Raw genomic sequence first — 19,746 nt, 5'->3', positions numbered from 1 at the left:
ATTTTTTTTAGAAAAATATTCACTCAATTACAGAAAACCTTAATGCCATAAATAACATGTGATTAATAAATACAACTAATAGTCACAGCAGTCAACTAACTCTCAATATAACAAATGACAGTTTTCTGCACAAATCTTTTCTGTGTGCTAGTAGCAAACACCTAGGGCAGATCTAAGCATCAGGAAAAAAACTGCTGGAATTGCTCCCTAGTCCAGCCACTTTTTTAGATTTCAAGAAAATAACATAATATTTACATATCATGTTGTCATGCCTTTTTCTTTTAAATATACATAATAGTTAAGTTACATTGTAGCTAAATGCATTACAAGTTACATCGTATTAACATGTATAATTATTATGTTGTTAGTTACATTGTAGCTAAATGTGCTTCAAGTTACAGTGTATTACAATAACATTTACATTGTATCTAAATGTATTACAAGTTACACTGTATCTAAAATGTATTCACCTCGACAGCTGCCAAGGTTCCAAGTTCAATCCTTCACATGCTTATATACTCTTGAATGCATATGCATAAAATCACCTTGCTCTGCTTCCAATAGATTGCTATTTAGCAAAGCAAGTGGATAGTATGGTGGTTGAGATTGCTTTATTCTTTTAGATGAGCTGAAAAATTAGCTCATATCAGAACTGCTTCTTTTAAATTTTCAGCCTGCTTTGCCATGTCAGTGTCCCACCACCTTTTCCTTCTTAAATTTCTATTGCATTTCAAATTCCAGCTTCCAGTTTTTAAATACAAAGAGGCTTTATTTATGCATTACTTAGTTAACAATCTTGTTTGTTTTATAGGAGCCCAGTATTAAGTTGCAACTAATTTTTCCCTGTGGCACATACTGGTGAAAGATAAATTCAAAGTATGAAAGTTACCTGCTGACAAGAGTAATGAAAGCAGAACCATCAGCACATTCAAGGACTGTTGACCACAACTTGTCATCGTTGGCCTTCATTGATCCATTAGAGAATTACCTGTTTGAAAAGATGCAAATTCACTGTTAGGTGTTTGTTTCATCTCACTTTCATTGTTCAAGATTTTACTCCTCCACAAAGCATTGGAAAAAAGAGATGGCTTCCCAAAATAAGGAAAACAAAACAAAGAAAAAACCCAACAACAACAAAAAAACAAACACAACCCCCCCCCCCCCCCAAAAAAAAACAGAAGAAGAAAAAAAAACCCAACCCAAAAATCCCATACTTTTTTTTTCTGGACTTAAATAAATTCTCTATGATTTCATTAAAATTAATTTCTCATTAATATTTACAGCTATGTACATACTTTTCATTAGCCCAGAGTTGAGATAAATCATATAAAGTACTTATTGGATTTTCACACCTCCCCTGTAACCTACATTCAGAAAAACTATGCTTGCAGATAACAGTTGGGTCTGTTCAGCCTGGAGAAGAGAAGGCTGCGTGGAGACCTCATAGCAGCCTTCCAGTATCTGAAGGGGGCCTATAGGGATGCTGGGGAGGGACTCTTCGTTAGGGACTGTAGTGACAGGACAAGGGGTAACGGGTTAAAACTTAAACAGGGGAAGTTTAGATTGGATGTAAGGAGGAAATTCTTTCCTGTTAGGGTGGTGAGGCACTGGAATAGGTTGCCCAGGGAGGCTGTGAATGCTCCATCCCTGGCAGTGTTCAAGGCCAGGTTGGATGAGGCCTTGGGTGATATGATTTAGTGTGAGGTGTCCCTGCCCACGGCAGGGGGGTTGGAACTTGATGATCTTAAGGTCCTTTCCAACCCTAACGATTCTGTGATTCTATGATTCTATGATCCAAACCACTGTATTTTCAGCTTTAAAATAATTCAATTAGAAGGCATAAGCTCATCAGGGGATGGAGTGGAAGTGCAGAAAACTATGAATGCTAATTAAGAATATTTCTTCAGTCACTAATCCTGTTTGAAAAAGCCGCCACCTTTCTTCAAAAGGAATATCATATTAATTAAAACACCAAGCAGACAAAGTTAGAATTGCATAAAACCCAGTGATATTGAATATAAGCCAGAGGTTAAGAATGCAGGAGTTTAATCAAGAAAAACAGATACAAAGAACAAGGTACTGCCAATATTGTTAGGAATAAAAGCAATAAGTTGTTGTTTTGCTGTTTGTTTTTTTTTTCCTGAGTATGCCAAAGCTGCAGAAATTCTGATAGCAATTCATTACTAGAGGGAAATGTTGGCTTTAGTAACAGTTAATTAAAAAGAGATCAATAAGCACTTCTGTTGTGTATCTGGGAAGACACAGATGTTGGGTATAACTGAGACTATTAAATATTTCCACATCAAGAATAATTAGAATGACACGAATTTGATATTTGCAAGTCTGTGTAATTTGTATCCAGTTCTTTTAGAAGAGCTGGCTGGGGAACATACATATTTTCTTTTCTCAGCTTGTTGGGAAACTGTGGCAGCTTTCAGAGGGTTTAAAGAAACCTAAGGATATAAATGAAATAATCCAAGGAATTAGAAGCTTGTGAGCATGATGTGGATCTAGAGAAAGTCAATAGAATGGTTAATATAGAATCCAATCAATAATTAAGGATTAATAGAATTAGCGCATATCACTGTGGCCTTATGGTAAAGTAAATTTCATTGCTCTCAGTGTGGTTGTTGATGAAGGTAGCTTAAAGATAGCAATAATAAATTTCTGTCAAATATCTCACTTAGTAACATACAGTTGGCCAGGCAATAAGAATGATGGGAAAAAAACAAAAATAAAAAAGCATTTCAGTTATGGAAGACTAACTTAGACTGGAAATAAGATGCAAGTTTTTTGCAAAGTACAGTCTTCCTAGTAATTGAGTACAATACAGCCTTACTGGTAATTTTTAAATCAGTCCTGTATGTAGAAATCTAGAAGGTTTTCAGGGACGGGAAGATTTATTCAATTATGTCCAATGGAACTGGTAATAATTAAATTGGCATTTTAATCCAAGTCTTGTGATGCTTGTATTTTTATTAAGTGCCAGCTGGGAAGATCAGAGCAAGATACTGGGACACTACAGCTACACATCAAAGGCTGGGAAGATGACAAAATCTGTGTAGATGTATACATATATATGTGTATTTGCGATGATAGGGAAATGCTCAATTTTATAACTACTTCTTCAGTGGTCATTAAACTGAATATTATGATTTTATGGAGCACAAAGATACAACAAACCATTCACTACTTGACCATTTAAAAATACTTTTTTTACATGCTGTTATCTGACTAAAGCAGTTATGTTTAGGGCAGTACCATGAGGATGTCTCTGAGCTATTAGAGCTCAATCATCCAGGTCAAAGAGACAGGAAGGAAAACAGGTGACAGGCTAGAAGAAAGTGTCTAGATCATAGAAAGTATGTTTTAATGCTAGGCTACAGAATAAAGATGGCAGGAACATAGTATTTAGCAGTGATTTAGCTGATTATTAGTTTTTTTTTTAAATGTTTATTATTATTCAAGGCTGACAGGACATTTTAAAATTAGAGAATTAAATTTGAAAGAAATAAAATAGGTATGGTTGTGCTGGGTTTTTGTTTGCTTGGTTTGTTGTTTGGTTGGTTTGGTTTTGTTTTAGAGGAAATTTGGCAGTCTGGAGGCTAAGAGATCAGGTTGTCTTTCTAGGTCTGTAACCAGCAGTTAGAAGGGTGGTCTAATGCATTTATTTGAATTTTTAATTCCCTATTTTAAGCTTATTTGTGGCCATTGTGAAGGGAAGGAGTATGTCCATCCTTTACCATATCCATCCGGATTCCAAGCCTCACACCACCTCCTCCCTTCTGCTGGCTATCATGAATATCTTTGCAGCTACATCATAAAGTAGACTAAAAGAAATGGTTGAGGAATCACAATTTTAGAGGCTTTTTTTTCACCCTGTGTTTCAACGTATCTACTGTGAAATAGAAAAAATGGTCCTTACTTTTTTGTTTTTAATTGCTTTGCTATCTTTTTGTGGAATAAGGATTATGTTAGGAATACTGCTTTTCCTTGCAGAAGGTGAACAGTGAATGACTCAAAAGGAAAAACATTCAAAGGCAAGGTGCTGTAATGTTATGATCAAGGAGGACAGGTATTAATAAGAGACAGAGCAGGGGGGTGGCTTTTGTTTTTGCTAATGAAAAGTCTGCAATTGCAGCTTAACTTCTCACTACCACTACAAAAACTGAACTCATTTGCCTTCAACCTCCCTCCTCACCATGGACTAGTTGCAGGGACCAGATACACGTATCAGATCGCTGTGCCAGATCTTCCTTTTTACTTACACACCATGACATTTTAGCGCTTACTCTGCTGCCATGTACATTGCTTTGGTTATCCTTATAGTTTTATCTACCTGTCTTTTCTTGAAGGAAATCAGTGAATCACTGGAAAGAAAAACTGCCAAGGGCCATTTCATGTGGCAAGATTTTTATGTAGAAATAATTTTCCCTTCACTTTGAAGTAAAATAAAAGTTAAGTGCAGAAAAGATTTTTGAAAAACATTGCACATTTTGCATTTTTTGGCTATGAGAAAGAGCAAAAGGAGCTAGCAGGAGAATTTATTAAATACACCAGCACTGCTTCACAAAGTACCTCTGTATAGAATAACAGAAAATAAAGCAATTCAAGAGATCATTTGATCCATCTTTCTGTCGCAGGACTAAGTACATCTAAAGCATTCTTAGCAGAAGTTCACAGAATCTGCACAATAGGAGGGGTTTTCTAGCCTTCTCAGGCAATTCCTCTCCAGTGTTTCTCTAACCTCATGGCTAGAAAGGTTTTCCTGTGTCTAACTTGCAATTCCTTTGCTTTGATTCAAACCCATTCTATCCCCAGTAGAACTGGAGAACAATTTACCTACAGATGCATCGGTTTCACCTCTCTGCATCAGTCCTTGAGTAATAAATACAAGAAATGCTATCATATCTTCACTCAGCCTTTTCTTAGTCTGAAAACAACGTCCACCTCTTACAATCTTCCCTTAAAAAACCTATTTGCTCTACCTCTTATGCCTTCTCTTAAATCTGGCTCTACATTTTATGGCAAGGTTGTTCACGTAAATTTAGTGTCACTGCAGTTTCAGCTGCTTGTATTTGCTCAGTGCCAGAAGGTCCTAAAAAATATCCCAATAGCTGCAGACTCTTCCAAGGTAAATAAAATGACAGCATTGCGTAACTGCATAGAGCCATAGAGCTTCTGCCAATTCTCATAGTTAACGAAAGGATACATAGGTATATAACTGTTTTACCAAGATAGGTATATCTACATGTATAGATACAACTATACAGGTAAAAAGCGTACTGCCACATGGGACATAACTGAGGATGAATCCGCCTTTTCACAATAATGTCCAGCATGCCTTCCAATCTCAGCAAGCACCAGTGACCTGCTCCTGGGAGCCACAACAGCAATCACAGTGATGGGCTTCCCTCCGCTTCTCCATCTCTTGGGACATGGTCATCTTTCACAGTTACGATTAAGTGATACCTAGAAAAGCTCTAGATTTCCATAATCTCTTATTCCCCACTTTCCTCCTGGAAAACATCCTCACTAACCTCAGACACATTAGCTTTGCTGTACTTCCTACTTTGCTGGGACAAGTAGAATCACCAGCAGGGAAGTGGCCTCCTCTCAACCCATTTGCTCATCTGAAGAAAACAAGCAAAACAGGTTGCATTGTGCCATCAGTGAGGGGACGAATAATATGGCAGAGACAACCACAATGATTGAAGAAGCTGTTTAAAATTGGATAGAAACAAGAAGGCTGTGATTCAAACTTAAATTCTATCTCAGCTCTCTTCATTTCTCATGTTAAAGTAGACTTAAAAATGCATTTAGTATGAGTTCCTGAATGTTATTATAATGAAATTACAATCTTACTGTAAATGTAAATTGCATGACAGAAAACCTGATTATTAAGAAAACATGTCATTTCACACTCAAGAATATTACCTCAAGAATATGTTTATGAAAAACAGATACTAGTTTTCTGCTGACAGTTGTCTTATTTGAAATGACTGAAACAACCTATGAAAAGAAACTGTTGGTAGAAAACCTTCTGGTTTGTAGTGTGTCATTAACATTACTCAGTGTCTCTTCCTTAAAAATATTTTAATACACATATGCTTGAAGGTAAGCATGCGAGAGGCTCTACAGAGCTGCATATAAAGCATTACAGTTAGGGTTTTAGTATTGCTAGACAAACAAACTTATATTACACTAACTTGCAACCATGACATTTTTCACCCATATTTTATAAATTTTAAAATTGAAAATATAAGCTACTTCGGTTTATTTCACCCTCTGCATGTTTATTATTTTCCCCAGCTATTCTCCAGTTATGAAGAGACAACATGCATGAATCCAAAAAGATAAAGCTATTAAGTACCTCCTGAAGACCATCTTGTGAACTTGAAGCAATATATAGCTGTTATTTTGGACAAGGCCAAGAAACCTGTACTGCTACAAGTGACAGCTGTCAAAGCTGCTCATGCATCTCCTGCTTCTTTTACTCTTTTTCCTTTCCACCAGCACTTTAACCAGCCATTGCAACCTGTCCTACAACTACATCCTGATAGCCACATCATACACATGCAAGTTGGAAATGGATTTTAGCAGTTCCTACCCTGACTACGCAGTACACTGTGCAGTAGAATCCGATACAGAAGGATTCATTTACTACAAGAGAATTCATTTTAGAGAACCACTGGTACATTCAGAGCTTTTAATCACAAAAGTTACTCAAGAGTGACTTCTCTAAGGCAGCACAAAGTCTTTATTGACAATCAAATTCCTGCCTCTATAGCAAAACTAAAGGTGTTAAAGATATTACTATAATGTAGCTGAAGTGCAAATAAACTTAATCTAATCAATTTTTTGGTGCAATTCATGCCACACTTGTATTTGGAAGGATTTTCTGGATTTATTGGTGATGAAGGTCAGAAAATTTCAGGTTGTTGTCTGTCCTACAACTGGCCTTTCACTGTGGACATTAGATCTCTTTTTGGGGAAAAATATCTAAATTACCTTGGGAAGACTGTTGGCTATGTAGAAATCATAGAATCACAGAATGGTTTGAATTGGAACAGACCTTCTGGTTCCAACCAACAGACCATCTGGTTCCAACCCCCCTGGCATGGGCAGGGACACCTTCCACTAGATCAGGTTGCTCAAAGCTCCATCCAACCTGGCCTTGAACACTTTCAGGGGTGGAAGTTGCGATGATTTACTGACACTGGTAACTAACTTCAGCTACAAGTTAACAGCAACTTTCTCACTCCTCATAAGCAAAATTTCTTCTGCATCCAAGAGCTGCAGCCTTTCCCAATGCTCTGAATGCCACTTAGTTTTGTTAAGAGACTGAAATATCCATGTCTACTCATTTGCATGTACTGTATCAGCACGAATGTAGGCAGCTGACAAAGGTTTGTGGTACTCATCTAGAACTCTTCTTTTTAATGAACTAAACTCAGTTTGGGTGCATACCTGGATTACAAACAAATAATCAAACAAGGCAGCTGAGTGATTTTGTGCAACCAATTTCTAACATTAGTCTGCTGCATGAGCTGAAATGAGCACTTCCTTAAAGAATTAAGAATCTGGTAAAATTAAACAATTAAACTATCAAGTCAGGTCTATTCATGGAAAAAGGTAATCTTAAACTACTGGATTTTGACTCTGAAATTATGAACACTCTTGGACTCCCATAAGGCAGGAATTATAAGGAAACATACACAGCTTTGAAATATTTTTTTCCAGAGAGCTTGAAAGCAGGACAGGGTTCATTTTAAAGTGATTAAAAATTTCTATTATTAATCAAGTTATCATTTCAGCTTTTAAGAAATGCAGGGGTCTCCTCTAGGGAAACTTTAACTTGTGTTTTTGAGCTGCTTTCAATATGGAACCAGAGCAAAGGTACTTTGATTTAAAATATTACAATTTACAAGTCTTTAATTAATAAAGTAAATTCTACTGGTTTATTTGAAACAGTTTGTCCCTGTAATTTTAAATACGATATTGAGAAATAAAAGAAGTTATGAAGGTAATATTAGAGGTTTTATAATAGACATATTTAAAAAATCTCTGAAATCTAATAGACAAATATCACTCATCTATTACAGCATAGCTCTAAACCCTGAGAATATGCAGATCTATAAATATGGCAGTAAACACTGGCTAGTGTATTTTTATTATCCACTTCAGAAAAAATGTAATATACCAACAATTTATCTAGTGAAAAATAAGTGTGAGTAAATGTTTGTTTTCACCAATACACTGTCAGCGGTATATATTTAGCTATTAAGAACTACCTATAGTAGTCTCTATGGGAACACTTTTGATACATTTCCTTTCAAAATGGCCTCTTCTGAAAAATGAACCTTCCTGTGAAAAGTCTGTTGGCATCTAAATTTTATTTCATTCTCACATTCTTGAACATCTTTAATCTTTATCTGTATCTAAACAGATTGGTTTCTACCCTTCCATCACTCTGGGTTTGTAAAATGGTTTCAGAAGTTATTTTGCTCAAAAGTGAAAACATGAGAAAAGCAAGTTAAGCAAAAGTTAGTCAACTCATAAAAAAAGACTAACTTAAACACATCGTATTAAAAAGAATGAAGAATTCTCATTAATACTTCTCCCGGCAATGGGAAAACCAGCTAAATTTGCTGACACAGTTAACTAAGTCAGGAAAGGGTACAACAACCCCTGATCAGCGTAGCAGTACTGGAAGAATCAGACAGTTGTAATTCGACTAGCAAAAATAATTTATTTTTCAATTTTTTTTCCATCATGAGGATCATTTTGCTATGCCAACACAATGTATAGCTTACCTGACATTGATGGATCTGCACTACAAGTATTTTCACAGCATTATTCTGGCTTTTCTAGGGAAAACATCTCAATGTGCACTGCAAGCAGGTTCTAAATGTGGACTGAAAGCACACTAACTGTCCTAGTGCAGACTGATGCGTAGGCTCATCTACCCTGTGAAAAAATGAAGATTGCTTCCAATATTTAAGCAGGTTCATCTAGAACCATCTCAGCTGTCTTTATACTACAGCAATGTTTATATACCTTTAATGCTGGTAGCAACAAGGCTAATGAGGAACAAAATGGCTCAAGTAGCCACCTGGGGTGAACAGACAAAATTCTGCACCTAATCTACCACTACATGTGCAGTGGTGGTACTGTTCCTGACATGGGTTGGCTCTTGTATGAATTTGTTCAAAAGGCAAAACTTTTACTTCTGAAACCTGAAACTAGCCATCAGTGTTCCCTCAACAGGCAAATAACTCTTCAGGTTCCAGGAAATATTTTGGTCAAATCTTTCTCGTCCTTTCGTTAAAAGTAATGATGAAAAACACCTATCAGTAAAATGAGAAAGAAATGTCCTTCCTCCTTAAAACATCTGTGATGTTATATTCAAATGTTACATGTACGGGATGGTTTCTCAGTAACATCACAAATAAAGGATCTTCTTAAAGCAGACTAGAACAGGATAAGGAGCTGTCACTGAACCAGCTAAAGGAAAAGGAAACTGTGTGGGAGCCTTGAATCTACAAATGCTGGAGTGAAAAACTGTATGGTAGAAGATGGGAGTAACTTCTTTCATCTGTTCTTTTGCCTCATTCCTCTTAAACACACCAGCCTCACATTGCAGCAGAAAATGTTTTTACTGCTATACACTTTAAGACTACATTTAAAAAGCTGGGTTTAAGAGCAGTACATTTCTGTGCTACTGCAATCATTCTAGCTCATAGCCTTTCTAATTAAAAATCCTAAATTTTTGAGCCCCAAGGACACCAAATTCTTAAAAAGAACTTAATTTTGAAAGTTACAAGGCAGCAGAATGAAGAAAAATGCTAGTGAATCCTCTGTCCTCTCCTCTTAATCAGAAATACTTGCAGGACAAAATAAAGGACAATTTTTAGTAATCAGAACAAGGGATGAGGAGGTTGCCAAGCAGAAGGAAAAAAGGCATGCAGAGCAACAAAAAAGTGGCTTTCAACAGTGTATGGTCCTTTTTTTCTGTTTGAGCATGCATTTTTGGAACTGCAGAACCAGGCAGAACAAAGTTGTGCTGCTGGTGGTGGCATCACAGGCTCCAACTTTTGTTTCACAACCTTTGTTTTACAGGATGTAAAATGTGCTCATTTTATGTCTACCTTGGGTATATAGATTTTTTGCTATGCACAGAGGTGGCATAGCACACAAGAGAAGCTACTTGAAGACTTATATAGATTTGCACAGAAATCCTGTTTCTTGACCTCACACTAGTGGAGCATCAAGCACCATTTAGTCATTGAACCAGTGGAGTTGAGCCAAGATACAGGAGTGTACCAGAAGCATTAATTACAGATTGGAACTACAGTTCATTTAGAAATAGCTTACTTTGTTTAATATTTATTTGTATATGCTCAGTGGGCAGGCATACATCGTGCACACAAACTGTACTCCTGGAAAGCTGCAGTCAGAAGTCTTGAACTTAAATGTTCTGTCAGGAACGAGATGCCAGCCACTGTATCTTTGAGATACTCCTACGAAGTCTCTGACCTAAAGAACTTAAAAGGGAATTATTTAAACTCTGTATAATTAAATACACACCTTAATTTATTGAAATATTGTGATGAAAGCGTACAGGAATACCAGTATCACTTTAACCATCCTTGCAAAAAAACAAGCTTAAATATCTTTGAAGGGTTATATTATGCTCACATTCAGAGATAGTGAAGACCAGGACACAACTTGGACATGTTAAAAAAGTTAAATAAGAAAGCAGAGTTTTAAATCACAACAATAATTTTAAAAATGGGATGCTTTGCTTCTGGAAATTCTGGCTGAATAACTGCATTTCCTCTCAGCAGTAATACCACATCATACGCATCTCATCAAAGTCCATGTAACAAATCCCTTACTGGAACAGGGAACACTTTCTCAGAGCCTGGTCCCAGTGACCCAGTCTTTTGGGTACTTTACAAATGTAACTAATTTCATATTGCTAAGTGACAAATTTATTATCTTGTAATGCAGATTCGTTTAGCTTTTTTGCTTGAATGGAGAATACAGAAAACATCATAAAATCTGATCATAGAAAATATGGAAAAAAAAACAACAAAAAACCCTGGTGCTACAGCATGGGTGGGGTTGGGGGGGTGGGGGGAACAATATACACACAAATTTTATAAGTAGAGTATTACCTTAATCCTAGTATCTTAATACCTTTTTAAGTTCTGTTCTCAAACACTGCATATATTGTAACAAAACGCTTTTGACACTCTTGCCTAAGAGGAATACAATCCTTTTGGCAGCCTCCACAGATGCTGATTCCACAGTGATTTTCTTTTCACTAACCATGAGGCCTTTGATGCCCACTATGTAACATATTTGTCAGTTTGAATGAAGTCATATACCCCAGACAATCAACTGTGTCTTGGGACAGTAAATTATATCCAAAATATACCATATTATGAAATCCTTACAGCTCAAATGTAGCTAAACTGAATCTAATGGAGTCTGTTAAGAGCAGAAGGGCTTTTCATATTTAGGATTAGCTCACTTCAGCTATAGATTCCAAACATGAGTTCCAGCCTTCCCTCAAATAAAGAGGTTTCAAGTGCAGAAAGAAGGTTTAAAATCTGCCTTCCTTATAATACCTGTAATGACAGCTCACAGGGACATCTCTGGAAAAGTTGAGGGAAAGATGGCTAATATTTCAGGAGGCGAATGAGGGGATGAGACAGAAACTAAGTGACAGTGTAATGGAAAATGAGGTTGTCCAAATAATGAAATAGGAGGCAGATGCAAACATGATTTCTCCCCTCCTGTATAACCTTATTCTATTCTTTCCCATATTCTGTTTCCTCCAGCTGCTTAAGTAATGAATTAGTCTTTCCAGCCAAAATGGTAAGAATAGAAATGACTAGATGACTTCTGAAGAACCCTTCCTGTTATTGAATTCTATTCTGCTTTCTAGCTGTCTCCAAAATCTTCCTCTACCTCCCCATCATCTCCAAGTTAAGTGACAGATGATTTTTTCTAGGAAAATAAAAAATAAAAGAACAGTCAGCAGTCCATTCCTCAGCTTTCTTGGTAATCAATTGTCTTCTACGCTATTAAACACATTGCTTTGGTTTGTGGTATTTGAACAATACTCCTTGCCCCTGAATCCTCATGCTTTAATATCTAGACTTCAACATCAGTTAAAAGGGTAAGCATAGACTGCAGCATGATTTATGTCACCTCCCTTTTGCCTTAATCCTCTAGGATTACCATGCTATTGAGGCACCACAACAATGGTAAAGGAGGTTTTTCAGCCTTTTCCAAGGGGTTTTGAATAGTCAGAGCATCAGCTTTTGCACCTACTGCAGATCTCCTTTTCAACTAAGTTAAAAAAAATTCAAATATGTTTTAATGAAGTTTTGCTTTAAGAAAATTATCTAGATCTGTAGTTACAGCAAAATGCAGCAATCAGCACAGCCTGCTAAGAAGGCTTAGCCAATCCAAGGTCTTACACAAAAAGATAATTTTATTTAGCATCTTATCCATCATATACTAATACAATGAAAAGATTTTTATTGTCCTGGCCACAATACTGAAAAATTTCTAAGCATTGGAATCTTACCCATTACAGGAAATCATCTGCCCAAGTAACAGTTTACATAGTTTTCAAAAGCCAGATACCTTATTCCATGAATTTTGAGAGTTTCTTCTGCCTCTTCTTCGTATTGAGATACTGTTAAGCTTGCTGCCTCATTCGAAAATCTGTACTGGTGACAGATTTAAATGTAGCAGAAGTAAAGCATTAGACTAATCACTAGAACCACAACAGAGCTCATTTTTTATTTGTTTTCTTGTCTGGTGTTTGTTTAGACTAATCAACCTGGATTTCTGCTTACTGGTAGCACTGTCAGATGAATATATTCTAGACAGTTCAGTTCTGTTCTTCTAAGCCAGTTGTTTAAATTTCTTTCACATGTAATTTAACTTGTAAGAATTTACACAAGTTCTTGTTCTTATGAAGTCTTCTTTGATGAAAAGAGACAATTTCCTGTTTGTCCATGGTGCAAATCAAAATAGAACATTTTGATTATACTGCATGCACCAAAAATAAAGTTTTAGAACAAGAATAATTATTTAGAGTCAGCTAAAAATGCCTGTTTTCTAAAATGAGAAATGTTTAATTTTTATATGTAGACACTTGAGAGCAACAATGACAGAAAAACCCTCAGGCATTTATTCTAGAAGCATCCAGAAGTTCATTTTATTTCTCTCTAATTTATAGATCAAGATGAATACACACTGTTCTGGGTCAAATGAAATATTCTGGGTTGATTTAACAGTTATGTAGGGTTTTTTTCTCCTTGAAAAGGCAAAATTGTTTCTATTTGACCCTATTTAATGTCACACCATTTTTCATACAATATGCTTTAATTTTTTTCCATACGGTCACTAATTCAGAAATTTAATTCTAATGCCAACTTGAGTACACTGAAGTTAATGACGAAAGTTTCAATATAAGAGCAAAAAATAGAAGTTTTTTTTCTTAAGGGTAGATTTTCAGAGGATATTTCGGTAGGTTAGAAAAGGCTACAGTAAAATTCCTACAGAAAATTTGACTGTCATATCAGTCACAGGTCAAACTCAGTTTTCCTTCTGCAGAAGAGATTGCTAGATATTTGAAAGTGGACATAAGAAGAAATTTGTCTTGGGGGTAAATTCTTTCTATATCACTTTCATTAGAGGTTTACAATGTTTTGAAGAAAAAATTATAACAACTATGAATTCTTACACAGTTTATTGTTTTTATAAATGACTACTATCCTTTGGAGCTCTTATTAGCATGACTATCTTTTAGCTCAATGACTTCTATTGATTAGTTGTAAATACATAGTAAAAGCTACTGGACCAGTTTAACATTCTCTTATTCTTGCAGTGAAAAGGGCTCATATTCCTTTACTGTAACACTGCTAATTTGGTACGTGCTTTTGCAACCCACTTTCCAATAAACAGATTGAATTTTTCAATATTCTCCGTTGAGCACACCTTGTATCACTCAAACTCAAGGGCTTGTTTAGCAAACTAGAATTCTCTTTTGATAAGGCTTGGATCATAATATTTATTTCAAAGATGGATTTTGGAAATCAAAGTATTGAAACACCAATTAATTTGAAGAAAGAAATGGTTTCAAAATGGTTTTGATTAGATTGGTATTTACATAACTTAAAAAACTGTTTCAGAAGGTATATCACAATAGTTCAGAAACCCTACCAACCCTATTCACCATCCAGGTCACTTTAAAGGAGGTCTATTCTTAACCTGATATACTTTCAGCAAAGAGCTATTTACTCTTACACAAAGCTTTTTGGGTCATACCTCCCTCCCTCTGCCCTTCCCCCTCCCCCGCTGTCTTCACCTCAATTGTATACTGAAAATGCCAGACAAAAAGGGTAAAACTATAATTTCATCTTCCTCATAAGTTCAAAGCATAGCAGCTTCTGTAGGCAATTTTGAACATATCAATTTCCAAAGCAAGTCATGCAATTCGTCACCTTGCTTGTGTTGTAAGGTAATTAACAGTAATTGGGAAAACCACTTTACCTTACAGAAATCTCCCTCTGTCTCAAAAGAAACCTTACCTTGAGGTATAGCACTGATTAAGAAAGAATTTAAGAAAAATCTTACTTAGGAAAACATTTCTCAGTTAATCACACTTGCAGCTTGAAACCGCAGCACTGTAGGCACCAACTTCTGCTTAATCCTTCATGTAAAGGTTCATCTGCACTGTAACTGCCTTCCAGTGTCATAAACCTTGTCACAAAAAAGCTCTTCAAACGAAGACTATTGCAAAATATGCTCAGAGATGAGACAAATGCTCATCTGAAGAAGTGATAATCTTTAGGGAGGTAAAGAGGTAGCAATCAGAACTTGAATATCAAAGTTTGCTTCCTTGCAGGGCACAGTCATTTGATAACTAATAAAGATAAAAGCTGAAAAAAGCACACATCTAAGAACTGCTAATGCATATGAAAGAGTAACCTATTTGTTTATCTAGTAGAAAAATACCAGGGATCTTCAAGTAGATATAGCAAGCCATAAAGGAATCCAGAAGGCTTTGTTTATTGAAGCAAGCAGAAAAGGAAGAACTGACTAGGAATGAAAACAAATATGACAATTAGTGTTTACAACCCAGTGAGCAATAAGAAAAGCCAAAGCAGATATGTATGTGAAAGTAATACACAAACTTCTGAAGATCTCTGACAGACTGCTAAATGTGTGCAATACAAGACAAATAGATGCACTTAAGAGACCTGTGGGGATATCAGCTCAACGAACTTGAAACAGGCTGTTAATAAAGTACTATCTCAATTGCAACTCTATAATAGGGCCAGCTCAGAATAATATCCACACGAAGGGCTAACAAAATATTTACAATTAAAAATCCAGGCAGTCATATTGGTGTCATTACCCACAGATATTTTCAAGCTTTCTATGGGAACAGTGATCAACATGTTTTTGAAAGAAAATATTACTATTAAAAACACAGATCTACAGAAGTACACATACAAATGTTTCCAAGCAAAACAGTGCTCAAAAGTGCTGAGAGTTAAACTGAGGCAAGTGTTTGGGTTGTGTTGCTTGCCTTATGCATGGAGGAAAACAGAAGACAACTCAGCCTTACTCAGCTTACAAGCATGTCAGTGGGTCTCTGAAAATACCCAGATAAAGTAAACATCAGTGCCACCAGGAACACTAGTGAAAGCTTCCATCTTGGTCTCATAACCATGGAAAAGCATCCCAATTATCCATCTCTTCTACACTCAGACTTCCCATTGAACTAATAAGCTATTAGCCATCCAGAAAGCAGCATTTCCAAGATGATGACAGAAAAACAGAATAGGGAGCCAGCTGAGACATGCATGGTACATGAAAAAACAAAACCCTTGAATATTGAGGTCTCCTACAGCGCATTTCCTGGCTACAAAGGTAGGTGTTACAGCATGCAAGGAAGTCTCTGGCAAAGCATTTACAGAGGCAGACAAAGACAAATGTGTATGTGTGTCTGTACTTGAGAGAGAATGCAATGAGAAAAGTCTAAAAATAATGTAGTTTTATTACAAGCATTTACGTAGTGGGCATTACAGCAAAAGCATTTCCACCGTAATGGATCTATCAACCTGCCAACACTACACTGTGGCACCTAATTATCCTGCTACTTTTTTATCCACCTTGCATCATATTTCAAATTGCCTTTGTAGTTGGAACATGAAAAACATTCTGGAAAGGTTTATTTTACCCTGAGAAAAAAAAAATCATGAGACTTAAGTATTTATGCTACACCACATATATTTATGTCAGCTATGTTTACTACTAAAAGACAGGATAAAGCTTCTTTGCTTTCAATAAAATTTAATATTGGAAAAAAAACCTCTTTGTATATTCTGTGTAATTCATACTGTTCTGTCATACAAAAACATCATTCAGATTGTTCATTCATATGAAGATAAACTTGGTTATTTTCCCATTGGCTCAGTGCTAAGAGAAAATTAATGCACTCTAAAGCTACCCATAATATATATATATGAAAAAAAAAAAAAAGAGTACTTCAAGACTTCAGAACTTTCTTACTTGGAAAAAGGTAAATAGATAATTAAAGAAATCCATTTTTCACCAGGAAAATCAGCAGGTTTACAACACAAATGTGCAAACATTTTCTCCACTCTTACAAACATAATTCAATTTGAAAGTGTGCATACAGATAATTTCCATATATTTAACAACAGTTTGCAGAGAGCACCTAACAGCCTTAAGCGGTACTTTCGACTTTTCAGCTTTGCACAGGCTAAAGATCTATCCATCCAGCTGCTTCAGCACTAGATGACCAACGGAAAACTTAGGTCTCAAGTATGATAATCAAGTATAACAGAAACATATAATTACCACTACAGTGTTGACATGTCATTGTAAACACACCCTCTCTCCCCTATACAAGTATAACTCTGTCATACTACTGCAATATACGAGTATTAATGCAGTCTTCCCTGTTCAGTGTTTACAGAGTGAGAGCCAGGTTGAAAGTGATAAAGATCCTACTTCTTTTATTGAACTTGGACCTTTCTGATGTCTCACTCCTTTAAAGTAAATTTTTAAAAGGTAAAAATTATTTTGTCATTAGTTACAAGCAACATGACTTCCATTCAAACACAAGGAAGAGAGCAAGTGATGTGAAAGTGATTTCCCCTGTTATTTGAAAGATTTCTGTAGCATTTTCAGACAATGCATTTTCAGGAATTCACCTTAAGTGACAAGGAATATTCTTGCATAGCAATATTCTTTTTCTTCTCAGGTATTTCTGAAGGGTTTTATAAATCTGTCAGGTATATTATTACTGCCTTAAAAAAAAGTCTCCCCACTTGAGTGTAGAAGCTTGAATTTCACTCTTTGGATTTTGCAAAGTCACTGCTGTGTTAATTCTTCTGATCACCAAGAAGGATTCAATATTGGAGAAAGTCTGAATATTTCATGAAAACAACATGTGGGAGCAGAAATGGATGCCAAAGATTTCAAAATGTTCTTGGGTTTAATTTAATTATACAAAACTTGCCTCTAAGTTCAATGTTACATGTACTTCACAATGCAAAGAGAAATGGCATTTCAGGCTTTTCTGCTTTAACATTTGTTCTCAGCTGTTGGTGCTAAAATTACTGAAAATTATGTGATATATGTGATATGATATATATGATATGTATGTACAATATGATACATACATATGCTATATGATAAATGTCATATATGATACGTAAGATATGATACATATATGAGATATGGTATAACAGTACCACGTTTTTTGTTAGATCCTTTTGAGATTGGTCACATTCCACCAGACAGTAACCTCTCCTGTCATCTGAACTTCTGTGTATTTGAAGAAAGGCACAAAACAGGTTTAGAAAAACAGGAGCGAGTCAAAATTTTGTTCAGCCTTTACACTTGAATGACAAGAAAGGCAAAGGTTTTCATTATCACAATGTACGCTGTGTGTTCAGTGTAATAAAAGCTTTAAGTATTAGTGGGTTCATGAGGGTTTTTCCACTTAAAAGCTTAAGCTTTTGGAATCTGCCTAAATTAATCTAGAAACCGTAGTACATTCAAACTGCTAAATGTGACAAACCAAGTTTTCAACTCACCAAAATATGTTTTAAAACCTATTCCAAAGACCTATTTTAGTGAAAATCACCTACTAACTATGCTGGAACATAGTACACTACACAAATGGAAACAAGAAATTGATATGAGATAGGATATTAATAAAAATGAAGATTGAGAAGATGGTCCAACTGAAAAGGCTTCTTAGCAACAAAGTACAGGAATGAAAAAGATGCTGCACATAGGAAGCAAGTTTACACAAAACACAGACTACAGTCCAATTGAACTACCTATCTTTGGGTAGTAAAACCACATTTATTTCAGACGTTTACGAAAATGTACTTGGTCGAAAACATTAGCACTTGCTACTGGTAACTGGACTACCAGGCATGGGGAAGGTATTCTTGAACACTGTAACAGTTAAAGGTTTTCTGCCCTAAATGTACTTTGAAACTAAAACCAGTCGTGTAGAATGAAAAGTCAAAACATGTTCCAATTCTTTTAAGAATCAATGTAGCTAAGGAAGGACTTAAGTGAAAACAGCAGGAAGAGTAGTATTTTTTCCCCATAGTAATCATCATGTAATACTTCCTCATTGAGCAATTTTTACATTTTTACAAACTACCTGAAAAGAACAGTTCCTTCATCACTAGAAACACTGTCAGTTCTGTTACACAAATGTCTTAGATACATCCGACTTTGCTAATATCCACTTTGTTTTAACCCACATCTATTTAATTGGAACCATGCAAAAAGCACCTTTATACAGTTTTCACCAACTCACATCCCCTCTCCCCAGTGTCCCATCTCTTAAGAATTTAAAGGTTAACAACCATGACTGATCTATGAGAACAAGCTACAAAATTTAAGACATTTACAATCAATAAACAAAATATTAATTTACTTACTAGATTAACTAGCTAAACAATACTGCACATACATGTGAAGGTCTTTATCTGAAATGTCAGCCTTGCTTCCTTTGCTTGCCCATGATCAATTTCATCAAAATGATGGACTCTGTATTTATCCAGTAACAGATATTACGAGAGGGATACTGGGAACAAGTGTTCTGTATAAGCTTACATTATCTAAAGTAGGGTTTGCCCACAGGCCGTTGATGATGGATTGACTAGCTGCAATCACTGCTCTTTCTTCTTATTGCTAGACACAACTTTGTTAAATGTCCAGCTCTTGTGGAAGAGACTGCTGGGTCCCATGCTTCATTTCTGAAATCAAGTACAGGACAGTAGTCTAAGAAGAAAAACAGAACAAAACAAACCACACCATAATTGCACTAGGACAAGAAACCTGTTGTCTATTCAAAGTCTCTAGAAGAAGAAGGGTGAGTTAAGGGTCCCTAAGCAGAAATTCCCCTGGCAGATATTTAGACATTCCGAGGACAACGTTAATGTGATACAGGAAGAGAAAGAACAAAGTATAAAATATTCAAGCACTCTGCAGTCTGCGCCTTACAACACAGACTACAAGAGTCTTTCATCATATGGATATCAGAGTAACATGTAAAAGCAAAGAGTGAATACAACTACAGTATAAATGAAGGCAAAACCTAAGACACTGGCTGAGAAGAGCCAATCAAATATATGAAAAGAGAACGAGGGG

At 35.9% G+C, this 19,746-nt stretch overlaps 1 protein-coding gene across 4 annotated transcripts in view; it reads right to left on the bottom strand.

Moving 5' to 3' along the window:
• Positions 1-19,746, bottom strand: part of SHISAL1 (shisa like 1) — a 103,709-nt gene that overhangs the window by 41,901 nt on the left and 42,062 nt on the right. For all 4 annotated transcript variants that reach the window (XM_061472055.1, XM_061472054.1, XM_061472053.1 and 1 more), the window contains exon 2: positions 890-988. In XM_061472055.1, the coding sequence (XP_061328039.1) occupies positions 890-956 (67 nt within the window). In that variant the 5' untranslated portion in view covers positions 957-988. The remainder of the gene's footprint in view (positions 1-889; positions 989-19,746) is intronic.

The sequence above is a fragment of the Pezoporus flaviventris genome, unplaced genomic scaffold (assembly GCF_033815535.1).
Source record: "Pezoporus flaviventris isolate CSIRO_AGI_PZ_B2104156 unplaced genomic scaffold, CSIRO_AGI_Pfla_v1 ptg000070l, whole genome shotgun sequence".
In the NCBI taxonomy this organism is placed as follows: Eukaryota; Metazoa; Chordata; class Aves; order Psittaciformes; family Psittacidae; genus Pezoporus; species Pezoporus flaviventris.
This window is presented reverse-complemented; position numbering and strand designations above follow the sequence as displayed.